We start from the raw sequence: 15,188 nt of genomic DNA on the forward strand, positions 1-15,188 counted from the left end.
GATGATAATGGGGATAGCTGGGAATTTCCTTGTTGCAGAATTCCATTGATGTAGGATACTATTACATATAGGTTGAATTTAGCTGACCTAGCTAGCTCAGTTTGGTTTGCTTCCGGTAATATTAGCATTATGTTACTCCTAGGTAGATCTTATATTTGTCAGGGTGCCTTCTAGCTTGCAACCTTTGTAGTGTGACAGTAAATGCATTTGCTATCAACTCGTAAGAACACTGGTGGGGAGGACTAAAAACGCATGTACGGAAACCCAGAGTACAGTACTTCTGGTAAAGAAGAAGATCCGCGAGTATAGAAATACCTAGTACACATGGCAAGGCAGGAAACTTTGAGTACAGAAGCCCTGAGTACACGTCGCATGACGGGGTACCACATATATGGAATCCAATCACATTGCTATGCAGGACAGAGCGTGCAGGACTATAGACCATTTCTTATCTCCAGCAGGGGATTTTGCCACTTTTTGTAATATTCCCAAAGAGATATCTTTTAATAAATAACGAAACTAAAGGACACAGCTTAGTATAATACACATGTTATGTCATCACAGACTTACAAAAATTAAACAGCCAATAAATTTGTATTAAAATGTCATTATGAATGATGTGTCAGCGAAATAGCAAGATACGTCTAAAACAGATCTAATTTCAAAATGTCAAATAACTATCGTAGTAATAATTCATTAAGTGTTACTAAGACTGGAGTAATTGTCGACAAAGTCGATTATCGTCTGCCATGTTGTTGATGATGCTGTTTTGCAGGTGCGCGAGGAAGACGTGTATGTCAGGATGCGATCTCTTAATGACTTGTTTGAGCGCCATTTGGAAACTCTCCATCCTGGTGTTTTGTACAAATAGTGGAGCTGCGAGTCAGACCAACTGATCATTTCTCTATCCATTTTTTCTCTACTTATCTAAGTTGTCTTGCGATATTTATTTGGTATATCTTGAATTGCGAAATGTAATCGGGGATTCCGTAGTCAGTACTTTCTGCTCTTCATTTATGTTATACTCAGGCTATCCGTACTCGCTGTTATAGTGTGTCAGTACTTGTCGTCTAGATAAAAAATTAGTGTATACATTATAATGTATTCGAACTTAAGAACCGATCGATTTCATAAGGGTTGGAGGAGGTTGTACAATGCGCAAATAAGGAGCTCTAAAATTACTTTCTCTCTGATGACTCAATATTCTACACAGGCTTTATCGGAACAAATTTGATCACTGGGTGATTTTTTTTCAATAATAGATTTAGTTTCCGAAAGCTTATATATTAGGTAATTCATGCTTGCCTAATATAGGGTTCACAAATGCATACTCAGCGATGCTTATGAGACAGGTGTAATGGGTCAACCACTCCAATAAATAGTAAGGCACATGTAAATTGCAACAACAGCAAGCCCATGGCCTGGGACCTGGCTTTTCTTCCTCTAAGCAAGACTGATATAAAGAACATATTGACTTTTTTTTATTACATTAGAAAATAAAATTTCATGGAAAGCAGATTTGTTTATGGGGTAAGCAATTTTTTAAAAGTCATTTGCCCATGGACTGACTCAGAAACACAATTCTTAAGCATTGCTATAAGGAAACAAACACTTCGAATGCATTGTGATTTGTGGAGTTCCAATGTTTTCGTTTTCCGGATTGGGTGATACAACATGTTTAAAGTTTCAAACAAAATATAAAACCAAGCCAGTATTCAAAACCCCCACATCACCCACCCACCTACATTGTTGTTACTAAATAGATTTCACGCATAATTGAGGGAGAAACAATTAGCAGACCAGTTCTTTATAAAACCCCACACTTTGTGATGTGTGGAGATAATCAACTTTGCATGAACTGATTTAAGGACGGATATTCTGATGTTGATCAAAACCATATATGAGGGTAAACCACTGTTCTATTGTTTGCTTTCATAATCACATTGTAATCACGCCATTTTAAATTAGCTGTGATAGCAGCCTCATTCTGCGATATGCAATGTGTCACCTTCTGATAACACTATCTACTGGGTAGTGAGTGAGTCACGTACAATGTTCACATTTTTGTCAAGGGTATATAAGAATCCAGTCAAAGAAATGAATCATACAATCTGCGCTGGACAAGTGCGTTTGTACAGCTCACATCCGATTCACGTAGGAATTCCACTTCGTCTTCCAAGCACATTGCCACAATGACTCAACAGGGGTTGAGACAACATACTCAATTTAGTGATTGCTAGAAATGTTGTATTTTGCACCTTTTTTGTATAATACCTAATTGCAGTGAGCTTTATGTTTTGATTGGGGTTTATGGACTCTGAAAATGGAAGCATAACTGCAGTCTTAATTATAGCAGCGTATTCAAGCTTGTTTGCTCTTACATGTATGCAAAAATATGTCGGCGGTTTTGTTTTATTAGTATCTCCACATTCATGCTAAGTATTAGCAACGAATAACTCAATCAAAATATTTATCACCAAATTAATTAAGCTTGTTTTCTAAAATAATTCATAGAACTCAATCTCAGTATAATCTTTGACAGAGATATTACATTGTGACTAAATGTTTTATATCATTTATATTTTTAATGACAAAGTCATAAAATTAAGTATCCATGAATATCCTGGTTTGTATTTATTAACCCAACTACAAAATCTGATAAGCAGGAATTAATTATAGTTCTGCACTATACAGATTTATGTATACCGACAATTGGTAAGCAAGAAATAACTCCTTACAATGTGAAAGAAACAACTATACAAATTTAGGTTGGTTCACTGACAGTTTGTAATCAAGACATAACTGAATACAATTTGACTGAAAAATATTACAGGCATAGGGCATATAGACCACTGGTGTGCAAGAATTAACTCACCACAATGTAACAAACAAATATACGGACAATTTGTAATAAAAGAAATGGGACAGATATAAATAGACAGATTTATGGTTTACACACAATCGTTAAGGAAGAAGTAAGTCACTATAACGTGATTGAAAAACAATATAAAGATATCTGGTGTAGAGAGATTATATGAGCAAAAAAGTGACTCAGATGAATATATGATAGAAATAATTCATAGTTATTGTTTACACACAATGGGTAGACAATAAGTAACTAGGTAAAATGTCCTAGAAACAAACACAAAAATTAGGATATAAATATGATTGGTAAGCAAGAATTAACTCGATAGATTGAAGGTATGCAGTCAGATGTAAGCAGGAGATAACTCAGTTGAATGTGGCCAAAAATATACCAATTTATGTTTACAGTTTGTAACCAAAGAAGCAACTCAGTACAACATGACATAACAAAACAGTTAAATAATTTCATCATCTTTCCAAATATCATTTATTTACTAAAACTACTTTGCCCGATAAGCACTTAATACACAGGGTTTACTCAAAATGACTAAATTAACTTACGACTTGGATAGTAATTTTATTTGGCTACTATACGCTATAATGGATGGTAAGTGGACGGTTCCACTGTTTCAAAAAGAAGGGCATTTTATATATACTCTTCATTTATGAACACAAAAAGGGGGTAGATTGAGGATGGACCCGTTTTCAGTAGATATGTAGATATGATATATCATTAATAATAGTAGAATCTCTTTCCTTTCCTATGGCCAAATTCATGTCAAGGTCACCAAAAGGATAACTTACAAATACACATTTGTATGGTTCATTGAGTCATTATAAATGAGAATTCAGTAAACATTTTCTTTTCTTCCTTTCTTCAAATACACGGTGTTGGGTGAGTGGGACCAGTATGTATTAATGTGTAATAAATAGAAGATTTTGCCTGATTTTTTATTAGATATAAACTACAAGAAAGAGAAAATATGCCACAGGACAATATGCATGTCAATACATTATTCCATGAGTTAAATAACTTTTGTTGGATACGATTTTAAGCTTATTTTTTCACAAGACTTTATATTACTCATTTGTAACGGGTGACATTGTTAAGTGTTAGATGGATATACCTCACTCTAAGGTCCTTCATTATAACAATTTCTGTTAAAAGGTCATGGGTTACATTGCATTATATAGTGGTACTATTATATGTAGCATGTTTTGGTTATAAACAGTCTCATTATATTTAACGCCCGGCTCACATCAGTACTGTAAGCTTTTTTCTTTTTATTGGCTGATTTGGCTCGGTTTGGTTTGGTGTTTTACGACACAGTAACACAAGTATCTTATTTAGTGCCAAGGCAATAGAAGTAAAGTGCCTTGCCATAGGACACACCATATTAACTGAACCTGGCTGGTTCAACGACAGGACTACAACCTACACCTTTCAGTCATGTGTCTGGCATGCAAAATAACGAACAAGTGAGACTTTTTCTCCTAGATTACATTGTCATAAAATACTTAATAATAAGCAACGAAAAGGTTAAAAAGGACAAAGGTTTTTATTACTTCGCAAGGCAGTTCCTGATTAACAAATTTCAAATTTTACTTCAGCAGTTTCATCTTTTCTTTCTATTCTGAGCAGACATTTGAGATGGTGGCAAAAGCACATGAAGACATGGTGTCCAGCCCTGCCCCTGCCCCAGCAGCCCGAAACACCAAGGAATTCTGCATGATGAAATACATGGAGGACATCTCTTCTCCTATCACATGGACAAAATTCACGTCAGACAAGTCAGTCAAAGCATGGCGAGTCCAACAGGGTGACAAGCCAGCGTATGAACTAGTCACTGTGGACAACGCCACCTTCAGTGCTGTAGAGAACGTTGTTCAAAAGACATGGGATGCAAGCAAGATTGGTCATGGTCGGGATGCAGCCGGTCTAGATGCTATTAGTTACACTTCTCTCAAAGTGACAAAGGTACAAAGACTGGAAAATCTTGACCTATATGAAAAATATGCACAATGTCAGCAGACCCTCTTCCACAAAGCTGGAGTCAAAGGTCTGTTTGACCCCCTAGAAAAACACCCAAAAGCCAAATCTGGACAGGTGAAGACATCGATTGGGATGGACAGTATGCTAGAAAAGGAATTGTACCCAGAAATCAATGAGTTTTATCTGTTTCATGGTACCAAGCCAGAAAATATTGATGCTATCATCAAGCAAGGACTAGATTTCAGAATGGCCAGTGATCAGGCTATGTTTGGACAAGGCGTCTACTTTGCGGAGAGTTCTACCAAAGCTGACCAGTACACTGGTAATTCATATCTTGGTAGAAGTATAGCCTAATATGTTAATATTTTGACACTCCATTGTCCATCTATCCATTGTCCATCTATAGTGAAAATGTGACTGAAGTTTAAGTGTAATTGGATTGCTACTCCAGTGAAAGTTTGCTAAAGGTTTTGGTTAAAAAATATTAGTGAAATTTCATTGAATTGTTTTAGCGAGATCTTACAAAAATGTACTTATAGTTTGGTGCAATCTTACTTAACTATCTAAAATTTGGACCACATTTGTCAGTGAAATTTCGTTGAATTACTAGTGACGTTTTACTGAAATAGTATTGAAATTTGACTGCAGTATTAGTGAAATGTCGGCCTCAGTCGCTGAGTTTTGTCGCTTAAGTATGCATCTGTACTCCGCTTTAATATGAAGAATTTAAATATGGGTCCTCGTCTTTGTATTACAGCAACATCTGCTTCAGATAGAACAAATGCTTGTGAACACGGACAGGGTAACGTTTGTCACGGATAATCCAAGTATCACCTTGTTTGGTATCTACCGCTACAATAAATTTTACTTTGAAAAAATATCTTTGTCGAGATAATTAATAATCTCACCGCTCGATCATCGTTCATTGCAGCACTGGTAACATTTTTATTAAACGTCGACCACACTTGAGATGCACTATCATCACAAAATTCTTTCTTGGTGTCACAAATACTTTTAATCAGAATTTTCGTCGGATCAACCAGAGCTCGCCTCGGCAAGTCAGGGGTTCTTCTGTCAAGATCGAATCTGGCTTTAGAAGGCTCGATTGTAGATAATCTCTCAAACTCTTACAAATTATAATTAAGGCAAATATATCTGTAAATTGATATATATATATATATATATATATATATATATATATATATATATATATATATATATAAAATGATACAAACAAAGATTAAATGCAACTGGGTAATGATAGTTTCTACAATTCCTTGTAACAAAGCCTGCGTGATTGAATTCTGTGGACTTAACTTACAAAGTGTACGGAGAGAGAGTTTAGGACCTAAACCGTGTTTGAAATGTGGTGTTGGTGTTAGAGGAGAAACTCAGTTTTGTGTGCAATGTGGTAGTAAAAAATACAGACAGCTGAAACGATATTATGATAAAAAATAACACTGATAATGATGAAGATATAAGAAATGTGAAAGATTATCTAGATAGATTTTGAAAAAGATGATTTAGAGAAATTATTGTTTATTTCAATTTTGGACCCTTTAAAACAGTGATCTGTTCACCCTCCCTGCTGATCTTTTCTCCATGGTTTAATGTTTTTGGCAAAAGCAACACCGATCATGGCCAATACACGTGTATCAAATTGCCTTTATAATACTTGGCATTCCATCATTGTTTATTGAAAACATTTTAGATTTTACACGAATATAGCACAACACAAAGCTGGTTTATTGAAAGAGTAATATATGTTCCTGGCACCGGCAGTTAATATTCCCATATGACAAGCAAGGCAAGGAGAGATCATTAGGCCTTGCCCAAGAAAAAGAAAAAAAACCAGTGGTTTGGCAATTCACCATGCAACCAACTGAGTTACTGCTGCTCCCTAAACGTTTCTTTTCTTTCCAAGTGGTTTAACACAAAATAAAAATCGACAGACACTTCCTAGAATCCCTGTCCATCCACTCCTAGGCTGAATTAAATGTAATAATAACAATGTATTTGATGAGTAACAAAATTAAAGAGTGTGGCACATAACTTTGAATTTCATTGGTTAAAAATATTGCTGGTTTTTAAACTTATAAATTAAATTCCACTCCCAGTTCCAAATTTTAGAGTGGGTATTAAAAATAGATAAAAGCATGTGCTTCTGACCTTTGATCCCTGTATGTGATCTTGACCTTCATTTAAATGGATCTGGAAGTTATTTGCCGCACACTATTTTGTTGTAATTGATAATTGGAAATTATCAAAACCCTTAAACTGGTTGTGATAAGAGATTCTGTGATAGTTACAGCAAATGCGAACTTTAAATATGATGAAAAACAAGTGAAAGAACATTTCCGGTCATGCATTTTCTTTCGGAAGTTCTCAGACATCTCAACCTATTCGGATAGTTCATGTATTTAGCTGAAATTTAAGCCAAAGGAGAAGACAAGAAAGGCTCTTTACGTTCTGTAGGGCCTAATAGAGTTTGTTTGGACTGTGACAGTCTATTATCAGACCAGAGTCCTTTCAGATTGCCGTCATAATCGATATAATCTTCAGCTGTGACTGTTAGCATGTGATCATCTATGCACTGTACGAGATCATGCTTATCATAAAGAATAAAACAAATGTGTGTAACAATTTATAAATACTAATGCGAGGCAGCCATTCATAATACAAAAACAAAAGCATGAAAAAATCCACTGACAGTGTGGTCCATAAATTTGATAAACAAAGCATAAAATTGTACAAAAAAATCAAACAAATGTTCTATAATAGTCTCATTTGGAAATCGATTTGGGATAGACAGAATGATGGATCATGCTGGATGGAAGAGGGCAAAATTCAGAACATAAAATCAATAAATACCCCTGAAATCCGCTAATATTGCTGTAGTGGCGGAGGGTAGGGGCATTAAAACAAAAATGTAATAGATGATAATAGCAACCTTCACCCAAAGCCGTTAAGTCCTATTGCAATATCAGTAATACTAAAATTATTGGTAGCAACCACTCCCCTTCTACCATAATTGATACTGACTAAGAATTGTGGGTATTATCAACCAAGTTTTCCTTTTACATTGACATCGAAAATAAGAACCAATGTAAGTTCAACCCCATTAACAAAAACATGAATACTCTTGAATTACATTTCGTCATGATCACGCATAAAACCATGATAAGGAACTGAAATTTAATGAAAGAAATGGATCTACTCACCTTCCCTCATGTTGTGGCACGCAAACACTTCTTGCAAAAGCCATTTGGACACGCAAAGTTATAATGGGGGTGTAGCTGAAACTGGCAGAGTCAGAATTTTATTTTTAGCCGAGGCCTTGACTCAAAATGTTGTCTGAAATATGTTATTATTGTAATTGGAATTGTGTTACTTAAACGGTATTTAAATAGAGTACCGGTACTAAAACTTAAAGAAAATTAAACTGGACTTGGAATCTGTGTCGTTCTTAATAATTGGGCGTGTAAGAATCAAGGTAGAATTAATTTTGCAACTCCAGGTTAATATTATATTTACCTCAGAGTCTACATTAATACTTGTCATATTACACTCGAGCTACCATTTTTGGAAACGTTTTAATACATTTTAGAAGATAACTTTTCTTATTGGTTAAAGCCAAAACAACGTTGATTAAACAATTGGTCTTTAACGCAATCTTCGCCACCTAACATGTCATACATCCACGGCCAGATATACACCTAAAGGGTAAAACCTCTGATCTACAGTGAGCTACTTGCTGAAGATTGAACCTGCACCGACATTGGTGAGATTTGTCATTAAAAGTGATATATGATGGTTATATAAATTGAAAACACTAGACATGTTCGATAATGCACAATACGAGTTGCAAAGTAATTTACAATAAGCAAAACTTTACCAGTTACATTTACTTAAGTTTCACGATTCTTACTTTGCATGCTTAGATATGCATCTCTAGACTGTTTCAGTGTTGTACTTTATTTAAGGTGTACATGACCTCCTTTGTTTTCAGTCCAGATCTTCACTGAGGAAAATGACCAATAATACATGAGAAAGGACATTATGATGCCCAAAATGAACTATAATATAAGTGTGACCCAGGTCATATATTAATATTACTATGGAATGGTGAATACATGTCGTGGTAGTAATCTTCCGAGGAGAATCAAGGTGGGTTCGAATCTCACTGAGGCTGACCTAGATCAGTCACAGTACAACCACTACATTAGATAAGAAAGGTATACTCAGAGTAGTAGTAATACAATAGTGTTCTTGTACAGTTGTGACCCAGGTTGGGTTGTTGGTGGATGCAAACAGGGACACCAAATTACCCTTTAGTGGGCAATATTTAGCTCACCTATAGTCTGTTTAAATGCTTACATTTGCTGTGTTTTGTGATGTCAATTAGTGACCAATGTGTGTGTGTGTTTAATATGAGTGAGTGACTGAGTGGGCGATCGATCAGAGTGCATGAAGTGCATGAAGGGGCGCTCACGTCAATTCCCCGTCAAACTAACCAAAACTTCTCGCCTTCCTCCCATCAACTTTGAACAGACAACCGTACCGGCTATTCCACTCTTACATATGCAGAGCGCATGTCTTTCATGCGAGTGAAAGCAGAAAATATCAATAATTTGAAAGAATTACAACACTGCTATATTTAGAGTCTGGTAAGACATTATTTGTAATTTACTGTGCTAAAACTATGAAATGTCAGCGTGAGGATTGTGAATTGTATTTGTCTTGTTTATAGTTACTCACCATTTTGTATATTAAGTATTCGCTCTGTATTGTTTTATGTTTATTCCGTATCATTCATGTCCGTTAATATATCCCACGACCAGCAGAGTGTCTTTTAGTTCCTCATTTCTTCCTAAATATAACACTCAGCTAGCAATGGCACACACTGTGGAACAGGTTAAGGAGAAAGATGGTATTTGTGTCTGAAGCTATTTAGGATAGGGTTTGAGAATATGGTGATAACTGATAACATCCAAGTTAATAGGGGCCAGACCACCTACCGCCAGTACAACTACCAAGGAAACTGGGGAACCGGTAACCATATGAATGGACATAGTACGTTATTTTAGTGTTTGGTTGGTTCTTGCAACACTAGTATTGTTGACTTAAACAATGTTTCAGTGACTGTTCTTGTTGACAGCTGGTACATGGTGATAGTTTTTATTTGTGACCTAGTGATAAGCCAGTGCTTCACTCTCTTGAGTCGCTTGGTCGCAAAGTGACTATTGCAGACGGTTCTTTTCTCGTTTACATGGGATACATCGAGTACCCAATTTTACTGCCCTTCGTATCAGATTTTCAACGTAGTGTCCCCATTTTAATTGTACCGAATATAGAGTCCAACCTTACTTGTCCTGTAGTTATAGGAACAAATGTCATTCGTTTATGTAAGGATTACATGCTTGATAATCCTCCTACAGATGTAATTCAAGATACACGGAAAATCGCTACTGATGGCATTGAGTGTAAATCATTGACAGACAGATCTGCCAATACGCATACCGTCAAAGTTTTGCCATATGAAATTTACTTGTTTCGTCACATGTCTTTATATTTGTGTATAACTGTGCTTATTGTGTTTTCTGCAGTGGACAGTATGAGTGATGCAAAATAGCCCATTACATAATGTTAATTTAGCACTTTAATTGTATTTCAGGATGACAGTTCAATTACTATTATATTAAATAATTGATGGTAGTTAAATTTCAATGGTTTATCTATTTTTTTTTTTACAGGAATAATGAACTTATTAAGCATTAAGTTATATTTATTTCACCAGTGAGATTAATGTTTTATTTTATTTCAGCAGGCTTGAAAGATAGCTCCAGATTGTTTATGTACTTTTAGGTAGCAAGAACAAATTTGTTAAATGCCGGGATAAAGATTCACATAGTGAAAGAGTATTAATATATGACCTGGGTCTCAAGCTTAACTGAAAATATTAGTTAAAATATATTAGAAACTGAGAATAAATTATATTAAAGATGAAGGAAGGTTTATATTTTTCCCCCAGTGATTTACTGCATTTCAGTCACATTCATCAATGAAAATTCATTGAAATTTCAATCACAAAATCTAACTGAAAGTTTTAAAAATTTAATAAAAGTCTGAAATTTCAGTGAAATATTGCAGAAAGTGTGTGAAGAATAAAAAGCTTTGTAAAATAAGGACATTTCAGTGAAATTCACTGAATTTTCAGTTCCATTTCACTAAGGATCGGTCTGACATCTTTCTATCCATCTGTATATACAAGACTGTTATGTCCACTTCTCCTAAACCACATAGAGGATTACCATAAAAATTGTATATACAGTCATCCCAGGATCCAGCTGGTACTCGACGAAAATATTGGTACTCAAACATCCAATATGGTCACTTCAGGGCCCTCTTGAAAATCTTGTTATTGATGCTCAATCATCAACCTTGGGGTATTAGTAGAAGACTGCGTGTGATGTCAAGTTTGTCTTAAATGAAATTAAAGACAATCTAACCGCCAATGTGACCACCATGGTGGCTCTCTTGAAACTTTTGTTATAGCTACTCCTGAATTCAAGTTTTATTGACATAGGGTTTTCATTAAAAGACTTTTTACGATATTTGGTTAGTCACTGGACATCCAGTATGGCCATCTTCAAAATCTTGTTATCGCTGTTCCTTCCGAGCCGATAGTCATATCGACATGAATTTTCCATTATAACTCTTCGTATGATATATAATGGGTCTTAAATGATAATGGTGCTTGTCCGACATTCAGAGTCGCCACCAAGGCAGCCTGTTATTCCTACTCGTACATCGTCAACTGTTGTATGAACATGAGTTTTCCTCTTAAAAATAACTCTCGTTATGTCTATTTGATCTTTAAAATTTAGAAACGGGTCACTCAACATCCAGTAAGACTTCAATGATGTCGACTTGGTTCTAGATGAAAATGGTGCTATAATCGGATCTCCAATTTCATGGCCATGCTGGCTAGCTTTTAAGTGTTGCTGTTGCTGCTTGTTCAGAATTGATTGGTATAGCAACGTGGAGTTATCGCCGAAAGATTTCTTACAATAAGTACTTAGTTCAAATGAAAATGGTTCTGAGCAGATCTGGTATGGTCACCATGAAAATCTTGTTATAGTTACTTTTCCTGAACAGATACTCCTGTTGATGTAGGGTTTTCACTGAAAAAAAACTTCATTTGATATAATATCATGCATCCTCCTGTAGTATCCAGTCAGCTCTTTCTGCTCTATATGGTGCATATCTATAACCTTTGACATTAGCTTCTACATGCTTAGATTTCTGTCAAAGAAAGCCATCGCTTCCGGGTTGTTAAAATGAATGTTAATTACTGGGCTGCCAGATGAAAATATGAAATATGCACATAATGATAGATACAACTAGGTTCCATTCATTGTTTGATTTGGTATCGGTGTTGGTGTGTGCATGCAGAGTGGTGGGTGTCATAACATGCAGAGAACACACACACACACACACACTCTGTCTCTCTCCCTCTCTCTCTCTCTCTGAAACTCCTCAAAACTAAACCATTGGTATACCCAAGTTCCATGTCTTCTACATGAAAGAAGTTTCTGGTTTTATGTTATAGCATTATCTAGAAACGCCATCCAATAGACCAAAAGCAAGGCAGCTTGTTATTCCTACTTGTACATTATAAAGACCACAATCAAGTATCTGGCAAAAGAAAAATTCGTCATCTTAAAAAACTGAAACAATCATAACAGATGTATCAAAATATTCAGATCTTTTGTATGATGCTTGAAAAAAGGTAGAAAAGCAACATTATTGGACAAGTTGTGTCGATTTTGTTTGCTCACAAACGGATAAGATAATTGCCGCTGCTTAGTGAAATTTAAAATAAAAATACAGCATAGGTTCCATTAATATCAGAGATCTATCAGGTAGTCACGTGCCTCAGTATGGTTTGGAACTGCAATTTCAAAACGTGAACAGGCGGCCATTATGGTTTTAGTTTATTTTGCAAACGTTGAACAGAATGATGTCTTCACTGCATGAAATCACACCTTTATGAATTTTTACAATGCAGGTTTTCCAAATTTACACTGTATATGATATTTCATTGCACCTTGCTGAAAATTGGTCAAGCTTACACAGAAATATTGACAACCATGCCAAAGTGGTCTGTTGGAGGATGGTAAGTCTGTTAAAATCTTAGTAATTCATTGGCAGTATTATTTGCCTACTGCAAAAATGTGGCAAGATGCGCAATTTAGATGATTTTTTTGACTATTTATATTTCAGATAAAAGATTCCAAAGGGACACGAAGGAAAAGCATATGTTTCTGTGCAGGGTGAGTATGGGTGAAATTGGCGTGTATAACCTACCCAGGAATTTCAAAAGGGCTCCTTGTGTGAAGTTGGGCTGTGGGAGTGACGTGTGTGGACACGAGAACCGATATGACAGTGTTGTTGGAGATGGAATATGGATCTTTCGTGAGTTCCTGATTTATGAGAGATATCAGTCTTACCCTGAGTATGTTGTCACTTACCAAAGGTGTTAGTAGTGACGTTTAAGTGATATCCTGAAAATGTACCAGTTTGTTCATATATCGTTACCATTTACAATATTTGGAGAAGTCTCCATTTTCACCTACAAAAACATGAAAATGAATATTATAGTAATGAAAATTGGTACCAAAGCAGAAATAATTTTAATAATTTGTTTTGCAAGATATTACAAAATTGATTTACAAAATGGAAAATTTTCTTTCTTGATATTCCTTGGGCTAGACAAAGGGCAAGCGGACTCGAAAATATAATTTACCCATGTGATATTTGAGCTTTTCTAAAATATAGCAAGATAATATCACAACAAAAACTAAAATATACGGTAAAATAAAATATAGGACGTGGTCTTAAAATTTATTAAAGTAATTTTACACATAAATTACACATTTGATTTTCTTTTATATAATTTAGAACGTTAAGAACTTATGCCAATAAGAAAAATTATAAAAAAAGATAAATCTGGAAGTACATACAGTTAACCACATGTGGAAAAAAGGTTTTGAATTGATAGCTGGAGAATAGAATACATAGAAAAGTAAAGATATACTGATATAAAAATATAGATAGATTAATTAGAGTTTTGAAATTGCTTAATAGCTAGATATTTAAGGATGATTATGACTGTTAAATTTGCAAGTAACGCACATATGAAAAATGTGTGTAATTTGTCGATCGTGTACATATATTTATGAATGGATGGGGCAAGAAAGATGGCATTAGAAAAAAAAATTGAATTGAACAGTTATCACCTGATCACTCTAAAATCAGTGACATGCTTTAACACAGTCTTTGACAAGTATAACTTTTGAGTGTAGTGTGCAAGATCAGCAATTCGTTAGGACCAGAAAAGGGCAGACGGTTTCATTGGCCAGCATTATTGAAAGGAGGGACCTATTTATCTACTACCTGGGCCGCCATAAGACTTTAAAGACAGTGAATCCAGTATATTACAATTTAAATGTAACTGATAAGTTTAAATATTAATATTTATTTCCTATTTGTAAAAACTTGCTTGATTTAGTAAGTACTCCCATATTATGTCTACCTGAGAAAATGCAAGACTGACAATGACTACAGAATGGAAGTGACATACCTTGACAGTATCGTGAAATGAAAGACTGATGAAAAACTTTCTGTTTTTTAACTAAAATTTAGTACACTCATTAGGCATAGCTTATATGAGTTTGGAATGAATGTTTCCTTAAATATAACATATATGTACAATTTCTAAATTATGCCCTTTACAAAGTATATTGTGATTACTTGACATGTAAAGATTTTTAACAAAATTGTATGCATGCCTTGAATTAATCAGCTGTGATACTGTATGGTTTTTATGTCTTGAAATATTTAAAATATGAGAGACTTGGCAATAATGCAGAATAAGCCCCTGTTTTTGTGTTAGTTGTAATTAGTCTTGACATATATATATATATATATATATATATATATATATATATATATATATATATATATATATATATATATATATATATATATATATATATATATATATATATATATATATATATATATATATATATATATATATATATATATATATATATATATATACATTGTTATGTATATTTGATTTAACTTATTCGTTTATTGGTTAGTTTTACATTTTTTATTCCATCACATGCTATTGTAATGAAACTTTAGTTATTGGATTTGAAATTGTTCAGTTCTGACTGATTTTTTAAATATTTTTTTAAAGTAAACAACTAATAATAGAAGCTTTGGGTCTAATGCTGACCTAGTTCCTGACCTTGAT

General features: G+C 34.5%; 1 protein-coding gene across 3 annotated transcripts in view; it reads left to right on the top strand.

Moving 5' to 3' along the window:
• LOC149796975 (protein mono-ADP-ribosyltransferase PARP15-like) overlaps positions 1 to 14,915 on the top strand; it is a 62,779-nt gene extending 47,864 nt beyond the window's left edge. For 2 of the 3 annotated variants that reach the window (XM_089961660.1, XM_089961661.1), the window contains exons 10-11: positions 4,505 to 5,180; positions 13,145 to 14,915. In XM_089961660.1, coding sequence (XP_089817786.1) covers positions 4,505 to 5,180; positions 13,145 to 13,404 — 936 coding nt within the window. In that variant the 3' untranslated portion in view covers positions 13,405 to 14,915. The remainder of the gene's footprint in view (positions 1 to 4,504; positions 5,181 to 13,144) is intronic. The other variant, XM_089961663.1, reaches the window with a different exon arrangement.
• The last annotated feature ends 273 nt before the right edge of the window (positions 14,916 to 15,188 follow it).

This window comes from Sinohyriopsis cumingii, chromosome 6 (assembly GCF_028554795.1).
Source record: "Sinohyriopsis cumingii isolate HCF-2022 chromosome 6, ASM2855479v2, whole genome shotgun sequence".
In the NCBI taxonomy this organism is placed as follows: domain Eukaryota; kingdom Metazoa; phylum Mollusca; class Bivalvia; order Unionida; family Unionidae; genus Sinohyriopsis; species Sinohyriopsis cumingii.